This window comes from Scyliorhinus torazame, chromosome 16 (genome assembly GCF_047496885.1).
Source record: "Scyliorhinus torazame isolate Kashiwa2021f chromosome 16, sScyTor2.1, whole genome shotgun sequence".
Classification (NCBI taxonomy): Eukaryota; Metazoa; Chordata; class Chondrichthyes; order Carcharhiniformes; family Scyliorhinidae; genus Scyliorhinus; species Scyliorhinus torazame.
This window is the reverse complement of record NC_092722.1, coordinates 138,251,184-138,275,008: the sequence shown is the minus strand read 5'-3', so window position 1 is coordinate 138,275,008 and position 23,825 is coordinate 138,251,184. Positions and strand designations below refer to the sequence as shown.

The window sequence follows — 23,825 nt, the reverse complement described above, 5'->3', positions numbered from 1 at the left end:
TTCTGGTACACTTGGTATGACTTCCTTGTTATTATGGAATGGCTACAGCACAGAAACAGGCTATTTGGCCTAATCTGCACGTGCCAGAATCAACCCCTTGAATTAAAAAACGTATTTGAATACCGAAAAATGGCATTACTGTTCCTCATAGTTGTCTGTCTATATCCTCTCAATGACTTGACCAAAGTGAATTGCTCAGATTTTTACCTGGCTCTGAGCTTTCTGTCAGGTATTTGTTTGATTTATATTTTGTGACTTATGACCATTTATGTCAGTAAATAATTCACAGACTTATCCAACACTGGTGCAGAAGTGACAATATAGGGTGCAATTTTGTACACAGATATGGTCGAGTGAGAGGGAGGTCACAAAACAAGGCAAAACATGGATCCACCACTCCCACGAAATTGGCAATTTGCAACGTGACTTGACGTTGGTGGGTTGGGGTTTGCGGTGAAATGAAATTAAATGAAAATCGCTTTTGTCACAAGTAGGCTTCAAATGGAGTTACTGTGAAAAGCCCCTAGTCGCCACATTCCGGCGCCTGTTCGGGGAGGCTGGTACGGGAAGGGCTGGTATGAGGCTGGTGGGTCTTCTATCTCTTGGGAAACAGTTTGAGGATCTGTCTGATTGTGTTCCAAGCACCTGCAGGCATTTTGACAGATATATCCCTGGAAAGTCTTATGTGAACAGGTTCAGCTTTAGGCCTATTGCAAGGCTCTGGTACTCAGGATGTGGACAGCTGTCAATCCCACAGGTATTGATTGTCAGTCTAATAAGGGCACAGGGAGTCCACACCGAGTAGAATCAAGAACTTTGATTTATTTACAGTTACGTTATATACAACTCACGGTAGATCCCTACCAAGTCTCTTCACGGTTGGTGCCTAACTGGCCAACCTTTTAGACGGAGCTGAATCTGTGAAAACCATGGGGAAGATAATCATTCCCACCCCGGAGGTCCTGTGTGGGATATGACAGTCACTCCACAAGGGGTTTTGCTAAAAATAGAAAAAAGAGATCCAAAATTGTTACTTGGCCTGATTTAGGCCTCTGGCCCCCCCTTTTGGAACAGCTGGGTGCCACTCGTGACATTAGCACCCTGTTGAGTTGCTACAGGCATGAGTTCCTTCACCTATTATTTAAAATACCCATCGACAGGATTTGGAATGGAGTCACTGCCAAGTGAAGGTATTTTTTTCTCAGTCCATTAAATTTATTTAACTGTACTCTCTGAAAGAGCTGAGTGTTACTTAGTGAACTGTGGGTCAACAGTGCTCATTCCATCCACATAGATACCATCGAGGAATTTGCAAATCTCCTTCTTTCTCACTGTGCTTTCCTGCTGAATCAAAACAACTCTAATTCTGAAACATCCAGCTCCACACAGACTCTAAGAGTATGCTTTTCTCCAAGATGTTACCAGCGATTCAGCCTCCTGAACAACCACATTAATGGGGAAATGAGCATATGTTGGTCTCATCCTGTAACAGAAACCTATGGCAATGCCCTTGATCATGTTCTTTATATGACTGCAGATTGTCCACACTGCAGCCAGCTCTTTACTGTTACCCAACTATTTGCAAACTCTTTTTTTTTTAATTTAGAGTACCTAATTCATTTTTTCCAATTAAGGGGCAATTTAGCGTGGCCAATCCACCTACCCTTCACATATTTGATTTGTGCGGGCGAAACCCACGCAAACACGGGGAGAATGTGCAAACTCCACATGGACAGTGACCCAGAGCCGAGATCAAACCTGGGATCTCGGCACCCTCAGGCAGCAGTGCTAACCACTGCACCACAGCGCTGCCCTCTACTATTTGTCAACTCTAAGGGTGAGTTTCGCCCATCCCGGCCACGGCTGGTTTGGTGGCGAATGGGAAAGGAGAATCTAGCGGGAGCCAAAAAGTTGGAAACCCGTCGGCATAAGGATAGCATTATAATTCTCCCAAAGGCGGGTCGGCCTTCATGCTGGCTGGTGAATGCCCATTTTTAAAAACTGCACACCGGCCTGCCATCAGGCCTTCCATTCTTGCGACATGCCAGCATGAAATTACATCCTCTAAAACCTGATTGATAAAGAGTGCCGCACAGTAGAGACTTTGAGGTCAGTTCAACAACTTTTCTGCCATAGTGCTGTACTGCTCTTGATGCACTCGCCAGTCGTCTGCTGGGGCAGACCAGTTCCTGCCTCCATCTCCATGCCAATCTGGTCTTTATGGACAGCATCGTGCTGTTTGACCCAGGTCAGGTCAGTATAGGACATGGGTTTGGGGAGTACAGGAGACACGCCAGATCTACGTGCACTGTGCTCCGGGACTCATGCAGCCATCACAACAACGGTCTGCAGTTCGACCAGGGCTCGAGTGCTAGGTGAGGCTGATGAGGGGGGTGGGAGGGTTCCAGGTGGGTGGTGGCCTGACAAAGACAAGGGGGGCAATGTGGAAGGAGGGCTGTGCAGTGAGGGGGTGGGGGAAATGTTGATGCTCATGCTGACAGGCAGAGGGATGAAGGACACAAACAATGGAAGGCAAAGCAAAGCTGGATCCCAACAAAGCTGCATGAAAAGCTCACAAATATGGGGGTCAAAGAGAGACCGAATCATTTACTGGAAGGAGGTATACAAAGACTCCACATGCTGTGGGAAGAGGTCTAAGTGGGGCATGGGCACCTCGTAGGTGATGAACTCGGGAAAGGGTGATTGAATTGAGGAACTAACTTCTTCTGGAAGCTGCTAGCTTTTTTCCTCTGGGTTGCTGACATCCTGCAGGTGAAGACAATGGGCTGGAGAGACTGATACGAGTTCACTGGACTGGTGTCTAAATGTGGCGCTGGGACATTTGAATCTGTGTTATGGACCATGGTTTAGAGAACCCCTAAGTGTATCATGGAGTTCACCTGACCCACAACTTTTAATAGATTGTGGTGTGGGGAGCACAAAGCCCACTCTACAGGTGTGGTACAGCAGAAAAGGAAAAGTATTTTGAAAGCAAAACAATGTTTATTCTATGAACTCAAGTTAACCTTTTTAAAACATACAGTGAACATCTTAGCAACCATCAATTCAAATACAACCCCCAAGAATACAACACTAAGTAATCCTTAATAAGTTCCCAAACAACACCCAGAAGACCCAAGAAACTCCTTTTAACAGAAGCACATTTGGTGTACATTCACTATTGGGAACATTTATAATTCTGAATTCACCAAATGATCAAGATATAGTCTTTTCATGGCAGATAGATCAATAATACACCTGCTCTGTCTGGCTTCAGTTCCAACACTGAAAACGAAACTAAAACACACCCTGCAGCAAACAGCCTAAAACGAAAGTAAAAAGCTGACAGACAGCCCAACTCCACCCACTCTCTGACATCACTGCAGTAGTAAACACCCATTTCTTAAAGGTACTCTTATTACAGATATTTATATACACACCCATTTATAAACACACATTTCTTATAGGTACTCTCACATGGCACCTCCCTCCAAGAAAAAATAATAAACCATCAACTTCAAGATGATTTCATTTTTCATCCTTTTCACTATCCTTTAAGAAATGCACACAGTAAATATACTTTTTTGTTTCAAAAAGAAAACACGCAAACAGATATAATAAATAATATAGTCCATTTTTGTTCTTCTTCCTCCAACTGAAATCCTTCTCGATTGACAGTCTCTATGGACAAGAAGCACGACCCGTCCATTTACCTACGCCTCGGCATGTCTCTTTAAAGTCAGATACTTTAGTTCAATCTGATCACAGAGTCCCTTGTAATTCTCCAAGGAGCATTGGTTATCACAGCTTTCAGGCAGTCAAATGCCTGCTGAAAGTCCGCTGTCCACTGAAATTTTCGACGTTTCTTCAGCAAGTGCATCAGTGGAGCAACCACGCTACAAACATTTTTCACCAATGTTTGATCAAATCCACTCATGCCAAGAAATAGCATTCTTTCCCTTCGAGTTGAGGGTATTGGAAACTCCTCAAGTAAAGTGACTTGGGCTTTTCCAAATTCACTTTTGGCTAGGTTTGTCACCAAACCCGCCTCCTGAAGTTGATCGAATAACTCCATCAGAAGTTTCAAATGTTCTGTCCATGTCTGGCTGAAAATTACCAGATCGTCGATGTATACCGCACAATTGGGTAATCCTGAAACGACTTTGTTAGTTAACCGATGAAATGTGGCTGGTGCGTTTTTCATGCCAAATGGCATAACTTTGAATTGGTACATACCATCTGGAGTCACAGAGCTGAAATCTCCTTTACCCTTTCGGATAAAGGTACCTGCCAGTAACCTTTAAGTAAATCCAGTTTAGAAATAAAAGCTGATTGTCCCACTTTCTCAATGCAACCCTCCAAACGTGGGATAGGTCAAGAGTCCATTCTTGTAACTGCATTAACCTTTCTATAGTCCACACACAACTGTTGGGTACCGTCGGGTTTAGGTAACATCACTATGGGTGAGCTCTATCGGCTGCAACCCACTTCAATTATGCCATTTTTAAGCATACTCTCAATCTCTTTGTTAACCTGTGCCAATTTTAAAGGGTTAAGTCTATATGGATGTTGTTTGATCGGAACAGCCTTTCCCACATCTACATCATGTATAGCCATTGTAGTACTTCCCAATTTATCTCGACAAACTTCCCCACATGATATCAATAACTCTTTCAGGTCAGTTCGTTTTGCCTCTGGAAGGTAACTCAACAATTTATCCCAATTTTTAAGAACATCCTCGTTTTCCAATTTAATTTGGGGTATGTCAAATTCACAGTCATCAGGATTTGGTTTGTCACTTTGAGTTAGAATCATTAAAACCTCCTCCGTTTTCTCGCCTTTCCTTTCAAAATACCTTTTAATCATATTCACATGACACACTCGGTGAGTCTTCCTTCTATCTGGTGTTTTTACCACATAATTCACCTCACTTAATTTCCTTTCAATCTGATAAGGTCCACAAAACCTATTTTTTAAAGGCTCACCTATCACTGGTAACAATACTAAAACTTTATCCCCACTGGCAAAACTACGAACTTTGGATTTCTTGTCCGCGACCGGTTTCATCAAATTTTGTGCAACTTTCAAATGTTGTCAAGCCAATTGACTTGCTCTATTTAATCGTTCTCTAAAATTTGACACGTAATCCAATAATGTAAGTTCCGATTTCTCACTCACCAATTTTTCCTGAATCAATTTAAGTAGTCCTCTTACCTCATGACCAAAAATTAGTTCAAAAAGACGCATTTGGTTGACTCATTAGGTGCATGCCTAATTGCAAACAGTACGAATGGAATCCCTTTATCCCAATCCTAATCTTGACAATATGCCCTCAACATTGTCTTTAATGTCTGATGCCACCTTTCTAACGCTCCCTGCGATTCTGGATGGTACGCAGTTGATACAAATTATTTATTCCTGAGCTATCCCTAACTTCTTTGAATAACCTCGAGGTAAAGTTTGATCCGAGATTCGATTGTATTTCTGTGGGTAGTCCATATCTAGTAAAGAATTTAAATAACTCCTCCACAATCTTTTTAGCTGTAATATTACATACTGGAATGGCCTCTGGAAACCGAGTAGACACATCCATTATCGTCAAAAGATATTGATTCCCACTTTTTGTTTTCGAAAGCGGTCCTACACAATCGATTCGGACACTTGTAAAAGGTTCCTCAAATGCTGCAATGGGTATTAAGGGCGCTGGTTTTATCACTGCTTGAGGTTTTCCTTTCACTTGACAAGTGTGACATGATTGACAAAATTTAACTACATCTTTATGTAGTCCAGGCCAATGAAAATGTTTCTGGATTTTAGCTTGAGTTTTTCTTATTCCCAAATGACCTCACACTGGAACCTCATGTGCAACTCCCAAAACCTCCTTTTTATACCCTACCGGCAATACTACTTGATGAACTTCTGCCCACTTTTCATCCGCCTGCATATGTAAAGGTCTCCATTTTCTTATCAAGACATCACTTTTACGGTAATAACACACTGGTCGACACGCAGACTCCTCTACCGTGTATGCTTTCTGATACATCCGTTTTATTTCTCTATCTTTTTGTTGTAACTCCGCCAATTTTTCTGAACTACAAATATCTGCCTCATCCTCCACCTGTTCTTGTTCTTTTTCAACCATCTCATCAAAAATATTTTCTGATAATTACACTTCAACTTCATCTTCACTCTTTGATTTCTCCTCTTGTCTTAACCTGTGACTTTGCGACCTTGTTACGACACAATCCGGAAAAATCCCAGGCTATTCGTCCTTCAACCCTTTAGTTGTCGGATTTCCCATTGGCTTATCAACCACCGTAGGCATCACTCCCACCTGCGATCCTGCTGTATCATTACCCAAGATAAACTGTATTCCTGGACAATATAGTTTCTCTGTTACTCCTACTACCACTTCACCACTCTTCACTGGATTTTCCAACCTTACCTTATATAATTGAACACTACTCGTCTCACCCTGAATCCCACATATTACCACCTTTTCTGGCAACATTCTTCCCAAACCTCATAACTCCTCAACTCTTATTATTAAAGATTGACTAGCTCCCGTATCTCTTAAAATTGTGACTTCTTGACTTGATCATCCTGATACACATGAGTAAACTTTACATACTCAAGTAAATTCTTTCAAGAGATCTGGCACCTTCTTATCAATCACCTCTTGATCAGGCTGTACAATCTTTTGCACCTCCTTCGTTTACTTGGGCTTTCCTTTACCACTTTAACAAACCCCATTGTCTTATCCTGTTTTACCACATCAGCCTTCCCAGTGCTTTTCTTTAACCACCAACACTGTGACTTTACATGGCCTAATTTATTACAGTGAAAACATTTGAAATTTCTCATGTCTCTAACCACCCTCCAAGATTTCTTTGTAGTCTGAGGTACACTCTCATTATCTCCCATCAGATCACCTTTATTTTTACCACTTGAGTATTTCTCATGTCCCCAGTTTCTATCCCTCACAGGCTGAAACTGATGTCAGAAACTAATTTTGATTTATGAACTAATTCATAATCATCTTCCATTTCTGCTGCTAATCTCGCAGTTTTAACCCTCTGCTCTTCCACATGAGTTCTCACTATATCAGGAATTGAATTTTTAAACTCCTCCAAAAGTATAATTTCTCTGAGAGCTTCATATGTTTGGTCTATTTTCAAAGCCCTTATCCACCTTTCAAAATTACTGTGTTTGAGCCTTTCAAACTCCATGTATTTTTGATCAAATTCTTTCCTTAAATTTCTAAACCTTTGTCTATAGGCTTCAAGCATTCGTTCATATGCACCTGAGGGATTTTTCCACCTCCTCATACGTCTCATATACCTCCTCCGGTAGTGATGCAAACACTTCACTAGCCCTACCTATCAGCTTTGTTTGAATCAGTAATACCCACATGTCCTGTGGCCATTTCATTTGTTTAGCTACCTTCTCAAATGAAATGAAAAAGGCTTCCACCTCCTTCTCGTCAAACGTTGGCAATGCTTGGACATATTTAAATAGCTCACCACCAAGCCTTCGACTATGACGCTCTTTCTCACTATCCTCATCACTATCATCCAACTGTACATTTTCTTTTACATCTGCCAATTTTAACTGACTGTCATGTTTCATGGCCATTTTCTGAAGTTCAAGCTCTCTTTCTTTATCTTTTTCCCTGATCTGTATCTCCCTTTCTCTTTCTTTTTATGCTCCTGGGGCTATGCTTTCATTTCTCCTTTATTTTCTCTCCTTTTCTTTTTTCTCTCTATCTCTTTCTCTTTCCGCTCCCTCTCTTTCTTTTTCCTCTCTTTTGTATTCAAGCTGCTTTAATTCCTTCTCATGTTCAAGTTGCTTAATCTGCAACTGGATCTTTGCCATTTCTAATGAGTCAGACCGTATCTCAGGCAACTTTAAATGCTTAGCCACTGCCATAATTACCTCATCTTTTTGCATTTTGTCAGGTAATGTTAACTGCAATGTTTTTGCCAAATCTAACAGTCTGCTTTTAGTCTCTGTCCATAAGGCAGTGCGTGTGACCGTCTCCACCCCTAAAAGCTTCAGCACCTTAGAAAGTGTACACAACACACTCCCTACTTAAACTAGAGTACCACACCTGAAAAGCCCCCACAATATGCTCACCCCTCACTAAGCCAATCCAATAGATAGACTTTTATCCCGGACGAGCCCCCAATTTGTTATGGGCCAGTGTTTAGAGAACCCCTACGTGTAACATGGAGTTCACCTGACCCACAACTTTTAATAGTATGTGGTATGGGGAGCACACGGCCCACTCTACAGGTGTGGTACAGCAAAAATGGAAAAGTATTTTTTAATGCAAAACAATGTTTATTCTATGAACTCAAGTTAACCTTTTTAAAACATACAGTGAACATCTTAGCAACCATCAATTCAAATACAACCCCCAAAGAATACAACACTAAGTAATCCTTAATAACTTCCCAAACAACATCCAGAAGACCCAAGAAACACCTTTTCACAGAAGCACATTAGGTTTACATTCACTACTGAGGACAATTATAATTCTGAATTCACCAAATGATCAAGAGATAGTCTTTCCATGGCAGAGAGATCAACAGTGCACCTGCTCTGTCTGTCTTCAGCTCCAACACTGAAAACGAAACTAAAATACACCCTGCAGCAAACAGCCTAAAACGAAAGTAAAAAGCTGACAGACAGCCCAGCGCCACCCACTCTCTGACATCACTGCAGTAGTAAACACCCATTTCTTAAACGTACTCTTACTACAGATATTTATATACACACCCATTTATAAACACCCATTTCTTAAAGGTACTCTCACATGACACCAATCAGCCACCAGCCTATCAGGTGACTCAGAGGGAACTCGCCTGTGTATAATTAATGACGTTCTAATCGCACAATCTGACGCTGGTTCCCACCATTCAGCCCAGTAAGAAAGTCATCAACAGAGTCTTAAAAATGCAGAATTCCACCCTAAACCTGTTATTTCTTAATGCCAGGAAGGCTGAGCCCCAGATTAATGTGAGCAAATTTTCTTTGCACTGTTCCTGCAGCCCTATTTACAATGACAGTAGTGGGTCTTTCAAAGTTACAACACTGTTAGGAATGTCAATACCTGGTTGCTGAAAATGGTCCTCATTCTCACTGAAGATAAAAATATTGGATGGAACGTTTACCTTGCCACCTCAATGGTGGCACAGAAGCATTCTGCATTATTTTAAACATGACGTTTCTTTCCTTGAAGCATTATTTCTGATCGCTCAGATTGACAGAGTTGTTTTATTTGCCGAGAGCACCAGGACGTACTCCCGACAACTGACACTGCTATCACGATCTTTCTTCCTGCTTCTCTGGAGTGGTTTTTTTTTTAAAGGTGTGATGCAAAGTATATGCACAGCTCATTAATTCCTGTCTTTTTATTACACATTTAAATCATTCTATCCTCTTGCAGTGCCTCCCCAATCTCCCTCACATTCATGCTGTTTCTTAATAATAGGTATGGACTCTTGACAGAGCTGTTGACACTTCCTCCAATATCTCCTCCCCTGCTTGCTTTGTTCAGTGGAACCAATCCTGCTGCGTTGCTGTTTAATTTGATATGGTTTCCCTCAGCAAAATGATAGAAAAGATGAATTGAGACATTGCATGGGACATTATCAATCAAAGTTGTGGGCATTAGTTATTACTCACAGTGCATTCTGACATTAGCCCTCTGTAACCTTTGTCTCCTTGTTGATGTTCCATAAAGGTTTTACCCCATGTAGCTGATGTATTTATGTAGGTGATGTTTATGGAGGTTCTTTAAAAGGTCAGTAAGAGCTTTTTTTTAGCGTGAGGCTTATTTTAACATGACATTGCACGTGATATGTCTAAAACCACTGTATCATCTCGTGCTTACCAAAAAATTAATGAGTCACTAATTAAACAGTCTTTACATTTACATGTATTTCTTACTCAGATCCTGCTGGATGAGTAAAAATAATAGTTTTTTGGAAACTCTGTAAGGTATGATTTGACGGGGCGGCACAGTGGCGCAGTGGTTAGCACTGCTGCCTCACAACGCTGGGATCCCAGGTTCGATCCCAGCCCCGGGTCACTGTCCGTGTGGAGTTTGCACATTCCCCCTGTGTTTGCGTGGGTCTCACTTCCACAACCCCAAAGATGTGCAAGCTAGGTGGATTGGCCACGCTAAATTGCCCCTTAATTGGAAATATAATAATTGGGTACTCTAAATTTATAAAAAATCAAATTTAAAAAAGGTATGATTTGACAAGAGACACACCCCTATGGTATGTAATCCACAATTTAACATTCATTAATTTCCAATGAAGATTAATTTATGATGAAATGGCTGAGAACATGACAGAACTCAAAGATTATTCATTCGTGTATTCCAGTAGTGTTGGTGACCAACATTTGGCTCAAAGGAAATAACCAAAATGTGCGTTTGCTGTTTAAAAAAATAGAAAATAAATTTAGGGAAGCCTCAAAATGGATATCTTTGCAAGATTTACAGAAATGTATTGGGACTCATGGTATATGCAGAGAGTATTGGATAGCTCAGTTGAGAGAGCATCAGATCTTTAATCTGAGAGTGTATGTTCAATTACCTGCCCGGGCGCTGCTTTAAGAGGGCTCAATGTTGGCACAGTGGTAGTACTGCTGCCTCACAGTGCCTGGGACCCGGGTTCGATTTCGGCCTTAGGTCACTATCTGAGTGGAATTTACATGTCCTCCTGTGTCTGTGTGGGTTTCCTCTGGGTGCTCTGGTTTCCTCCCACAGTCCAAAGATGTGCAGGTTAGGTGGAGTTAGAACATAGAACATACAGTGCAGAAGGAGGCCATTCAGCCCATCAAGTTACTGGGATTGAGCGGGGGAGTGGACTTAGGTAGGGTGCTTTTTCGGGAGGTCAGTGCAGACCCGATGGGCCGAATGGCCTCCTTCTGCACTGTAGGGATTCTATGTTATATTTGATGCGAAATGCATAAGTAATAGCCCTATTTTGTAATTATGGTCACTTATGTTATTTAATTCCATTAAGTTACTTTGAAAAAGCTGGAACATGTCCTTTTGTGGCCATTATTCTGTTTATATTAACAGAAAAAGCTTTGGTTGAATGTGAAGACCTGAAGGTGATGTTAGTCAATCAAATTTTTGATATCCTTAAGCATTGATTAAGTTGCCTGGGCATTCCAAATGGAGTGTTCCAGCAAAGCCTGCAGTGTCCTGCACAACTTGGCTTTGCCTAGCCAAGGGACAGCAGAGCAAGAAGTTGAGCATGATCATGAAATAGAAGACTTGCCTGAGCAAAAAACAGTTCAAAGGACAATGGAAATCTTTAACTCACTCCCCTGAAAAGCTTTTAAGGTGATACCAATTAAACATTTCAAGAGGGAATGGGCGGATTGTCGTTAGACAAGGATATTTTTTAAAAATATAAATTTAGAGTACCCAATTGTTTTTTTTCCAATTTAGGGGCAATTTAGCATGGCCAATCCACCTAGCCTACACATCTTTGGGTTGTGGGGGCTTTAACATTCATCCAAGAGAAATTATCCTCTTACTGTTTTCTTCCTGCTCCTGGGTAATCTCGCAGTACAGGTATGAATTTGTGTGTGGGTAGATTGCTGGTCAGCAATGAAGGGCTGGATTCTCCGCTGTCAGGATTCTCCATTTTGCCGTCAGCACACCCAAACCTGGCGATTTTCCGATGCCGCGGGGCTGCCACAATGGGAAACCCCATTGGCCGGCTGGCGGGAAGGAGAATCCCACCGGCGGCTGGAGCATACCGCACCAGAAAACTGGTGTGGCGGGATGGAGAATCCCGCCCGAGGTTTTTGAATCGTGCATTATCGCTGTCTCTGTCTGATTCCTAAATATGGCACATCCAGGAAAGGATGTTGGTCATGCTCTGCAGAGCTTCAGTCATGGTTGCAGCTATGCCTGAACTTTGACCTTTACTATGGAGGGCTCTGAAGCTGCAACATTCTCCACTGTGTTCTCTATAGGCTACTCCAACGATGGCCCCAGACGGCACATGCTGCATCAGGCTTTCAAACACCACCATGAAGTGCTGTTGTTGAACTACAAGTACGTTATTTGGAGGTAGATTCTCTGCGGTTCAAGTCTGTGGATTCAGCAGCTTTTTAAAATTAATTTGCAGGATGTGGGCATCACTGGTTAAGCCAGCATTTATTGCCCGTCGTTAGTTGCCCTTCAGAAGCTGGTGGGGAGCTGCCTGCTTGAACCGTTTCAGTCCCTAAGGTGCAGGTACACAAAGTGCTGTTAGGGAGGGAATCCCAGGATTTTGACCCAGCGACAGTGAAGGAACGGCGATATAGTTCCGTGACAGGATGGTGATTGACTTGGAGAGGTTCTCGGGTATCTGCTGTACTTGTTCTTTGTAGATGGTAGTGGTCATGGATTTGGAAGGTGCTGCCTAAGGAACCTTGGTGAGTTGAAAAAGGTCTGAAGAGTGACCATTGAGAATGTCCATTGTGTTCTGTTAGTTTTTCATCTTGAGCAACTAAGGAGACAAAGGATGATTTTTACAGGGGCTGGTTTAGTACACTGGGCTAAATCGCTGGCTTTTAAAGCAGACCAAGGCAGGCCAGCAGCACGATTCAATCCCCGTACCAGCCTCCCCGAACAGGCGCCGGACTGTGGCGACTAGGGGCTTTTCACAGTAACTTCATTGAAGCCTACTTGTGACAATGAGCGATTTTAAAAAAAATTCATGCAGTTCAGTTTTGATCAATTGCTTCATGTGTCAAGATAGACCAGCATGAAGTGCTGCTATATTTCTTTGTGGGGAAGTAGAGAAATGAGCAAATTGGGATGTATGAACTGAAAAGCAAAGAAATGAGTACTAGCCGTGAATCAATCTCCGTACCCTTTCCTACTGTTGTCTTCAATGTTCCAGGGTTGCTTATTCATTAAGAGCAAAGGGTCCCTTTTAGTGTGCCCCTTCTGTTAGAAATTTAAATAATTAATCCTCATGATATGGGCCGGAATTCTCCAGCTGTTGGGATTCCCTGTTCCTGCGGGCAGCACACCCCCACCCATGGGTTTCCCAGCGGTGTGGGGTGGCTTCAATGGAAAATCCTATTGGCAAACAGTAGGAGGAAAGAATCATAGAACCATAGAATCCCTACAGTGCAGAGGAGGCTTTTCAGCCCATCAGAACCCTCTGAAAGAGCACTCTACCCAGGGCCACTCCCCCACCCCATCCCCGTAACCCCACCTCATCATTTTGGACATTAATGGGCAATTTAGCAATGTTAATCCACCCAACATGCACATCTTTAGAATGTGGGTGGAAACCGGAGCACCCGGAGGAAACCCACGCAGGCATGGGGAGAAAGTGCAAAGTCCACACAGACAGTTAACTGAGGTTGGAATTGAACCCGGGTCCCATACCGCCCAGCGACTGGCACACTGCTGAGCAACACATGGTTGGGGGACTGGAGAATCCAGCCCATGGTCATTAAGACCAGCATTTATTTCCCATCCGTAATTGCCATTGAGAAGGTGGTGGTGGACCTTGAGCTGCTGTATTTTGTGTGGTGACATAAACCCACAATGCTGTCAGACAGAGAGTTTCAGAATGTTGACCCAGCACAATGACCAAATGGAAATATAGCGCCACGTTGGGCGACTTGGAGATGATGCAGTTCTCGTGATCCCTCTGCCCATGCCTTTATCGCTGTTTACGATCGCAGGTTCGGGTGATGCTTTTGTCGAAGGCATGGTGAGTTGCTGCAGGGCTTCTTGTGGACCATTCACACCGCAGCCAAGGTGATCCTTTAGTATTTAGAGGTGTGCAGATAGCTTGGAGGGTTATGATGCTGCAGGAGATTACACAAATTAGGGAGGTGAGAGCTGGTCAGGGAAGGCTTTGAAAGGAACTTAAAAATCAGAAGCCAATATAGGTCGGAGAGCACAGAATAATGGGTGAACAAGACTTGATACAACGCTGCTGTCTAATCATTGGCACTTTAAACAGCTGGATAGCATTCCACTCTAAATATCAGTTTTGAGTTGAGGGCAAAACCAGGGTAGGATGGTGGAGTTGAGGCCAGAATGGGATCAGCCATGATCACATTGAAGGTGTTTGGCTCGGGAGGCTAAATTTCCTACCCCTGCTCCTAGGTCATGTGTTCCAGGGAGAAGAAGCTCTGGCTGATTTCACAATCCAGCTCTTGGCCTGTAACATTGTAAGTAGCAGATGCGGAACATATCAGCCATGATAGAATGGCGGAGTAGACTCGATGGGCCGAATGACCTAATTCTGCTCCTATTTCTTATGAACCTATTGGAAAAGTACAAATACTAACCACCTATAAACAGTTCTAACATTCCCACCAGCACCAGTGTGGGAGGCTCTGCAGCTATTTCATCAATTGTTAAAAGTGTCAGTGATTGCCAAGCACCACTGCTTAGCAGTACGGCTCATGCTATGGATCACAGGATTACTAGTACCCGTCAAAGATTGCTATCTCCTGATATACTGCTCAGTCAGTTATACTGATATTTTGGGGCTACCGGCCAGTTGATCTTTTTCAACAGGATTCCACGACACACTAGCTATACTTTAGCCATATGTACGCATGAGTCATTTAGGGACAGAATTAATGTCTAAACCTGGTCCATTTCAGGAAATGATTGCTGACAAGCTGGTGGACCAAAAAGAAGCTCATACAACGAGCACGGCTTTAAGAAATGGAAAGGCTTGCACCATCCAACTGATGGAACTAAATGACTGTCACTGTACAGATTTGTTCTTCAGCTCTTAGCTGCCGGTTACAAATCATCTCAGGTCTCTCACCTTCAATGTGTGTTCCTCTCAAATGATGCAAATAGTTTGAATGTTGACCTTTCACAGCTACAAGCTGTGCCGCAGGTGCCAAGTGGCCTGTGAATTTCATGGTTATGCTAAACTTCAGTCCTGCAGAGTTGTGGAGTAATGCACAATATTCTGACAGTACAAAATGAGTCTCCCATTCCTCTTGTCAGTTCTGTGTGAACGTTTGTGTTGAGGTATGTTGCAGTTGCATCTTCGCTTAAGTGTGGCGAGCATGGGGTGATTAATTTCTTTGCCGAGCTGTTACTTTCCTTCCATCTAGTGGAATGAACTGAGCATGATTACAGTGATTTATAACCAAAGATAAATTATTGCCAAACAAATAAATCAAATGCCTTTTCTTTTCTGGTTCAGTAATTTTCCGCTGCATTTTGATAATCTTCCAGTGTGTGTTATAAATGACGTGGACAATATCAGTGATTGCCTACTGTTTGTTTGGGAAGACAAACAAGCTTGTGTCTAATGCTCAGACTCCATTGTCAAACTGTGATGATTGTACAATTGTTCCTCTCTACAATGTAATATTGACATCTTCCTGTTTTTTTGTTAATAGTGTAAGTGGTCCAGAAAAGGCTTCATCAGAACACGATGGAGTGTCACTGATTGGTATGTTTTAGTCCTTTTATTTTTGACTTTACCACTAATTTGCAATTAATTGAATGCTAGAAGTACAGATTGCGTAGAGTCATGATTTGACACCCGGACGATTGTCAGTCATTCCACTGTCATTTGCCACACCGCACGTCCTTGACACTGCATTTATGATTGAAAGGGTTAATCCATCAGCCTTGGCAATATTTTGCAGAATGCTCCTGCATTTTCACCATACACTTTCCATGCTTGGATTTACCCAAATTCAATGACCCAAAAAAGGCATGGAATTATCAAACAAGGACTCTTTGCATAACTTCTTTTCTGAATTTACCCATGAAAAGTCCTTCCACTGGAAGCCAGAAAAATTATCTACAGCAAAACTTCTCTTTATTAACAATACTGCAGCATCTAAAATCTCTAAACTGCTTTTCACTTGTGGTATTCATCCATAAGATGGGAAACATTCTGATATTAACTGCTCTTTAAAAGGGAGATATTTAGTTGAAAAGCAAAGGTACTAAAGGATGCAAAAATAAGGTGGAAAATTTGGATTGAAAACGTAAAGTTGCCATGTCTAACAATAATAGTGATGGTAAGCTATGTGGGTGGTCCAGGTAACCACATTGGCTGACAACAACTGGTTTGCCTCAACCCCCAAACCTCCAGCCCCCAAAATGTAGAGTGTATTGCAATTATATTGTGGTGGAAGTATGGAGGGTATTTGCGTAGTGGTATTGTCACTGGAAGAATAATCCAGAGACTCAGGGCAAGATCTGGGTGTCCTGGTTCAAATCCCACCATGGCATATGGTGAAATTTAAATTCAGTATAAATCTGGAGATAAAAGTCGAATGAAAGCATTGTTGTAAATCTCCATCTCATTCACTAATGTCCTTTCGGGAAGGAAATCTGCCATCCTTACCTGGTCTGGCTTACATGTGACTCCAGGTCCACAGCAGTGTGGATGACTCTCAAAAGTCGTCTGAAATGGCGAGACAGTTAGGGATGGACAACAAATTTTAAACACACACCCTAAGAGGGCCATTAGATTTCCAAAAGCCATCTGTGACTGACTCTTTAAGTCCCTGATGGTCCAGTGTATAGGACTGACAACTCCTCGTGGCTAATAAGGTAACAATACCAAAAAGGTTAAAAAAGAAAGATTATGAGGGAAATCATGCAGCAGTGCCCAGACGGCGATTTGTGCTTCTGGTGTTGAGTCACAGTTTGATTTTCAGGCCTGTCTGTAGTGTTTGCAGTATGGCTCATGCTATGGATCACAGGATTGCTAGTACCCGTCAAAGATTGCTATCTCCTGATATACTGCTCAGTCAGTTATACTGATATTTTGGGGCTACCGGCCAGTTGATCTTTTTCAACAGGATTCCACAACACACTCTCAGAACTGAGAGATATCACACAAACTGTGAGATATCACACAAACTGTGAGATATCGCACAAACTGTGAGATATCGCACAAACTGAGACATCGCACAAACTGTGAGATATCGCACAAACTGAGACATCGCACAAACTGTGAGATATCACACAAACTGTGAGATATCACACAAACTGAGAGATATCGCAAAAACTGTGAGATATCACACAAACTGTGAGATATCACACAAACTGAGAGATATCGCAAAAACTGTGAGATATCACACAAACTGTGAGATATCGCACAAACTGAGACATCGCACAAACTGGGATATCGCACAAACTGAGACATCGCACAAACTGGGATATCGCACAAACTGAGACATCGCACAAACTGTGAGATATCGCACAAACTGAGACATCGCACAAACTGGGATATCACACAAACTGAGAGACATCGCACAAATTGTGAGATATCGCACAAACTGAGACATCGCACAAACTGTGAGATATCGCACAAACTGAGACATCGCACAAACTGTGAGATATCACACAAACTGTGAGATATCACACAAACTGAGAGATATCGCAAAAACTGTGAGATATCACACAAACTGTGAGATATCACACAAACTGAGAGATATCGCAAAAACTGTGAGATATCACACAAACTGTGAGATATCGCACAAACTGAGACATCGCACAAACTGGGATATCGCACAAACTGAGACATCGCACAAACTGGGATATCGCACAAACTGAGACATCGCACAAACTGTGAGATATCGCACAAACTGAGACATCGCACAAACTGGGATATCACACAAACTGAGAGACATCGCACAAATTGTGAGATATCGCACAAACTGAGATATCGCACAAACTGTGAGATATCGCACAAACTGAGATATCGCACAAACTGAGACATCGCACAAACTGTGAGATATCACACAAACTGAGAGATATCGCACAAACTGTGAGATATCGCACAAACTGAGACATCGCACAAACTGTGAGATATCGCACGAACTGTGAGATTTCACACAAGCTGTGAGATCTCGCACAAACTGAGATATCGCACAAACTGAGATATCGCACAAACTGTGAGATATCGCACAAACTGAGATATCGCACAAATTGAGACATCGCACAAACTGTGAGATATCGCACAAACTGTGAGATTTCACACAAACTGTGAGATATCGCACAAACTGAGATATCGCACAAAGATATCGCACAAACTGAGATATCGCACAAACTGGGATATCGCACAAACTGAGACATCGCACAAACTGGGATATCGCACAAACTGAGACATCGCACAAACTGTGAGATATCGCACAAACTGAGACATCGCACAAACTGGGATATCACACAAACTGAGAGACATCGCACAAATTGTGAGATATCGCACAAACTGAGATATCGCACAAACTGTGAGATATCGCACAAACTGAGATATCGCACAAACTGAGACATCGCACAAACTGTGAGATATCACACAAACTGAGAGATATCGCACAAACTGTGAGATATCGCACAAACTGAGACATCGCACAAACTGTGAGATATCGCACGAACTGTGAGATTTCACACAAGCTGTGAGATCTCGCACAAACTGGGATATCGCACAAACTGAGACATCGCACAAACTGGGATATCGCACAAACTGAGACATCGCACAAACTGTGAGATATCGCACAAACTGAGACATCGCACAAACTGGGATATCACACAAACTGAGAGACATCGCACAAATTGTGAGATATCGCACAAACTGAGATATCGCACAAACTGTGAGATATCGCACAAACTGAGATATCGCACAAACTGAGACATCGCACAAACTGTGAGATATCACACAAACTGAGAGATATCGCACAAACTGTGAGATATCGCACAAACTGAGACATCGCACAAACTGTGAGATATCGCACGAACTGTGAGATTTCACACAAGCTGTGAGATCTCGCACAAACTGAGATATCGCACAAACTGAGATATCGCACAAACTGTGAGATATCGCACAAACTGAGATATCGCACAAATTGAGACATCGCACAAACTGTGAGATATCGCACAAACTGTGAGATTTCACACAAACTGTGAGATATCGCACAAACTGAGATATCGCACAAAGATATCGCACAAACTGAGATATCGCACAAACTGAGATATCGCACAAACTGTGAGATATCGCACAAACTGAGATATCGCACAAACTGAGATATCGCACAAACTGTGAGATATCGCACGAACTGTGAGATTTCACACAAACTGTGAGATATCGCACGAACTGTGAGATTTCACACAAACTGTGAGATATCGCACAAACTGAGATATCGCACAAACTGAGATATCGCACAAATTGAGACATCACACAAACTGAGAGATATTGCACAAACTGTTAGATATCGCACAAACTGAGATATCGCACAAACTGAGATATCGCACAAACTGAGATATCGCACAAACTGGGATATCGCACAAACTGAGACATCGCACAAACTGTGAGATATCACACAAACTGAGAGATATCGCAAAAACTGTGAGATATCACACAAACTGTGAGATATCGCACAAACTGAGACATCGCACATACTGTGAGATATCACACAAACTGTGAGATATCGCACAAACTGAGACATCGCACAAACTGGGATATCGCACAAACTGAGACATCGCACAAACTGGGATATCGCACAAACTGAGACATCGCACAAACTGTGAGATATCACACAAACTGAGAGACATCGCACAAATTGTGAGATATCGCACAAACTGAGATATCGCAAACTGTGAGATATCGCACAAACTGAGATATCGCACAAACTGAGACATCGCACAAACTGTGAGATATCACACAAACTGAGAGATATTGCACAAACTGTGAGACATCGCACAAACTGAGACATCGCACAAACTGTGAGATATCGCACAATCTGTGAGATTTCACACAAACTGAGAGATATCGCACAAACTGTGAGATATCACACAAACTGAGAGATATCGCACAAACTGAGACATCGCACAAACTGTGAGATATCGCACAAACTGAGACATCGCACAAACTGAGAGATATCGCACAAACTGTGAGATATCGAACAAACTGAGACATCGCACAAACTGTGAGATATCGCACGAACTGTGAGATTTCACACAAACTGTGAGATCTCGCACAAACTGAGACATCGCACAAACTGAGACATCGCACAAACTGTGAGATATCACACAAACTGTGAGATGTCACACAAACTGTGAGATCTCGCACAAACTGAGATATCGCACAAACGGTGAGATTTCACACAAACTGAGAGATATCGCACAAACTGTGAGATATCACACAAACTGAGAGATATCGCACAAACTGAGACATCGCACAAACTGTGAGATATCGCACAAACTGAGACATCGCACAAACTGTGAGATATCGCACAATCTGTGAGATTTCACACAAACTGTGAGATATCGCATAAACTGTGAGATATCACACAAACTGAGAGATATCGCACAAACTGTGAGATATCGCACAAACTGAGACATCGCACAAACTGTGAGATAACGCACGAACTGCGAGATATCGCACAAACTGAGATATCGCACAAAGATATCGCACAAACTGTGAGATATCGCACAAACTGAGATATCGCACAAACTGAGACATTGCACAAACTGTGAGATATCACACAAACTGTGAGATGTCGCACAAACTGAGATATCACACAAACTGAGATATCGCACAAATTGAGACAGCGCACAAACTGAGAGATATCGCACAAACTGTTAGATATCGCACAAACTGAGATATCACACAAACTGAGACATCGCACAAACTGTGAGATATCACACAAACTGAGAGATATCGCACAAACTGTGAGATATCACACAAATTGAGACATCGCGCAAACTGAGAGATATCGCACAAACTGAGATATCGCACAAACTGAGACATCGCAAAAACTGAGAAATCGCACAAATTGAGACATCGCACAAACTGTGAGATTTTACACAAACTGAGCGATATTGCACAAACTGAGATATCGCACAAACTGAGATATCGCACAAACTGAGATATCGCACAAATTGAGACATCGCACAAACTGAGAGATATCGCACAAACTGTGAGATATCGCACAAACTGAGATATCACACAAACTGAGATATCGCACAAACTGTGAGATATCGCACAAACTGAGATATCGCACAAACTGAGAGATATCGCACAAACTGAGATATCACACAAACTGAGATAGCGCACAAATTGAGACATCGCACAAACTGAGAGATAATGCACAAACTGTTAGATATCGCACAAACTGAGATATTGCACAAACTGAGAGATTTCACACAAACTGTGAGATATCGCACAAACTGAGATATCGCACAAATAGAGATATCGCACAAACTGTGAGATATTGCACAAACTGAGATATCACACAAACCGAGATATCGCACAAACTGTGAGATATCACACAAACTGAGATATCGCACAAACTGTGAGATATCGCACAAACTGTGAGATATCGCACAAACTGAGGTATTGCACAAACTGTGAGATTTCACACAAACTGTGAGATATCACACAAACTGTTAGATATCGCACAAACTGAGATATCGCACAAACTGTTAGATATCGCACAAATTGAGACATCGCACAAACTGATAGATATTGCACAAACTGTTAGATATCGCACAAACTGAGATATCGCACAAACTGAGATATCGCACAAACTGAGATATCGCACAAACTGAGATATCGCACAAATTGAGACATCGCACAAACTGAGAGATATCGCACAAACTGTGAGATGTCGCACAAATTGAGATATCACACAAACTGAGATATCGCACAAATTGAGACAGCGCACAAACTGAGAGATATCGCACAAACTGTTAGATATCGCACAAACTGAGATATCACACAAAGTGAGACATCGCACAACCTGTGAGATATCACACAAACTGAGAGATATCGCACAAACTGTGAGATATCACACAAATTGAGACATCGCACAAACTGAGAGATATCGCACAAACTGTGAGATATCGCACAAACTGAGATATCACACAAACTGAGATATCACACAAACTGAGAGATATCGCACAAACTGAGACATCGCACAAACTGTGAGATTTCACACAAACTGAGCGATATTGCACAAACTGAGACATCGCACAAACTGAGAGATTTCACACAAACTGTGAGTTATCGCACAAACTGTTAGATATCGCACAAACTGAGATATCGCACAAACTGTTAGATATCGCACAAATTGAGACATCGCACAAACTGAGAGATATTGCACAAACTGTTAGATATCGCACAAACTGAGATATCGCACAAACTGAGATATCGCACAAACTGAGATATCGCACAAATTGAGACATCGCACAAACTGAGAGATATTGCACAAACTGTGAGATTTCGCACAAACTGAGATATCACACAAACTGAGATATCGCACAAACTGTGAGATATCGCACATACTGTGAGATATCGCACAAACTGTGAGATATCGCACAAACTGAGATATCGCGCAAACAGAGAGGTATTGCACAAACTGTGAGATTTCACACAAACTGTGAGATATCGCACAAACTGTTAGATATCGCACAAACTGAAATATCGCACAAACTGTTAGATATCGCACAAATTGAGACATCGCACAAACTGAGAGATATTGCACAAACTGTTAGATATCGCACAAACTGAGATATCGCACAAACTGAGATATCGCACAAACTGAGATATCGCACAAACTGAGATATCGCACAAATTGAGACATCGCACAAACTGAGAGATATCGCACAAACTGTGAGATGTCGCACAAATTGAGATATCACACAAACTGAGATATCGCACAAATTGAGACAGCGCACAAACTGAGAGATATCGCACAAACTGTTAGATATCGCACAAACTGAGATATCACACAAACTGAGACATCGCACTTACTGTGAGATATCACACAAACTGAGAGATATCGCACAAACTGTGAGATATCACACAAATTGAGACATCGCACAAACTGAGAGATATCGCACAAACTGAGATATCGCACAAACTGAGACATCGCACAAACTGAGATATCGCACAAATTGAGACATCGCACAAACTGTGAGATTTCACACAAACTGAGCGATATTGCACAAACTGAGACATCGCACAAACTGAGAGATATCGCACAAACTGTTAGATATCGGACAAACTGAGATATCACACAAACTGAGAGATATCGCACAAACTGAGACATCGCACAAACTGAGAGATATCGCACAAACTGTGAGATATCGCACATACTGAGATATCACACAAACTGAGATAGCGCACAAATTGAGACATCGCACAAACTGAGAGATATCGCACAAACTGTTAGATATCGCACAAACTGAGATATCACACAAACTGTGAGATATCGCACAAACTGTTAGATATCGCACAAACTGTGATATCACACAAACTGAGAGATATCGCACAAACTGAGATATCACACAAACTGAGAGATATCGCACAAACTGTTAGATATCGCACAAACTGAGATATCACACAAACTGAGAGATATCGCACAAACTGTTAGATATCGCACAAACTGAGATATCACACAAACTGAGAGATATCGCACAAACTGAGAGATATCGCACAAACTGAGATATCGCACATATCTCCCGCTCCTGCCTGGAAGGAGTTAGACATGTAAAAATTAACCTTTATGGTCACATTCACAGCCACTGGCAGTGTGGTCCTTGCACTGCTCTGAAGTTGCCGTCGTGGCTACAGCATGTGGCAGATTCCTGTGGGGATGCTCTGATTGAAGTACGTACGTCTTACGCCTTGACCTTCACTCTGGACAAACCTGGCCTTCTGCTGAGTCTTTTTCCACCTCCTCCCTCTTTCAGCAGCCTGTCCTGCTCTGTATGTCTCTGTTCATGCTCCCAGTCACGCTGTATCCCAAGGGAAAGGATGACTATTGCGCCCACATTTGTAAAGAAT

General features: G+C 42.2%; 1 protein-coding gene and 1 pseudogene across 5 annotated transcripts in view; one reads left to right on the top strand and one right to left on the bottom strand.

Annotated features, from left to right (window-relative positions):
* The window catches only part of inpp5a (inositol polyphosphate-5-phosphatase A), a 752,293-nt gene that overhangs the window by 497,694 nt on the left and 230,774 nt on the right, over positions 1 to 23,825 (top strand). For all 5 annotated transcript variants that reach the window (XM_072479145.1, XM_072479144.1, XM_072479142.1 and 2 more), the window contains one exon: positions 15,418 to 15,470. In XM_072479145.1, the coding sequence (XP_072335246.1) occupies positions 15,418 to 15,470 (53 nt within the window). The remainder of the gene's footprint in view (positions 1 to 15,417; positions 15,471 to 23,825) is intronic.
* On the bottom strand, positions 1,249 to 9,139 carry LOC140392481 (large ribosomal subunit protein uL6-like; annotated as a pseudogene).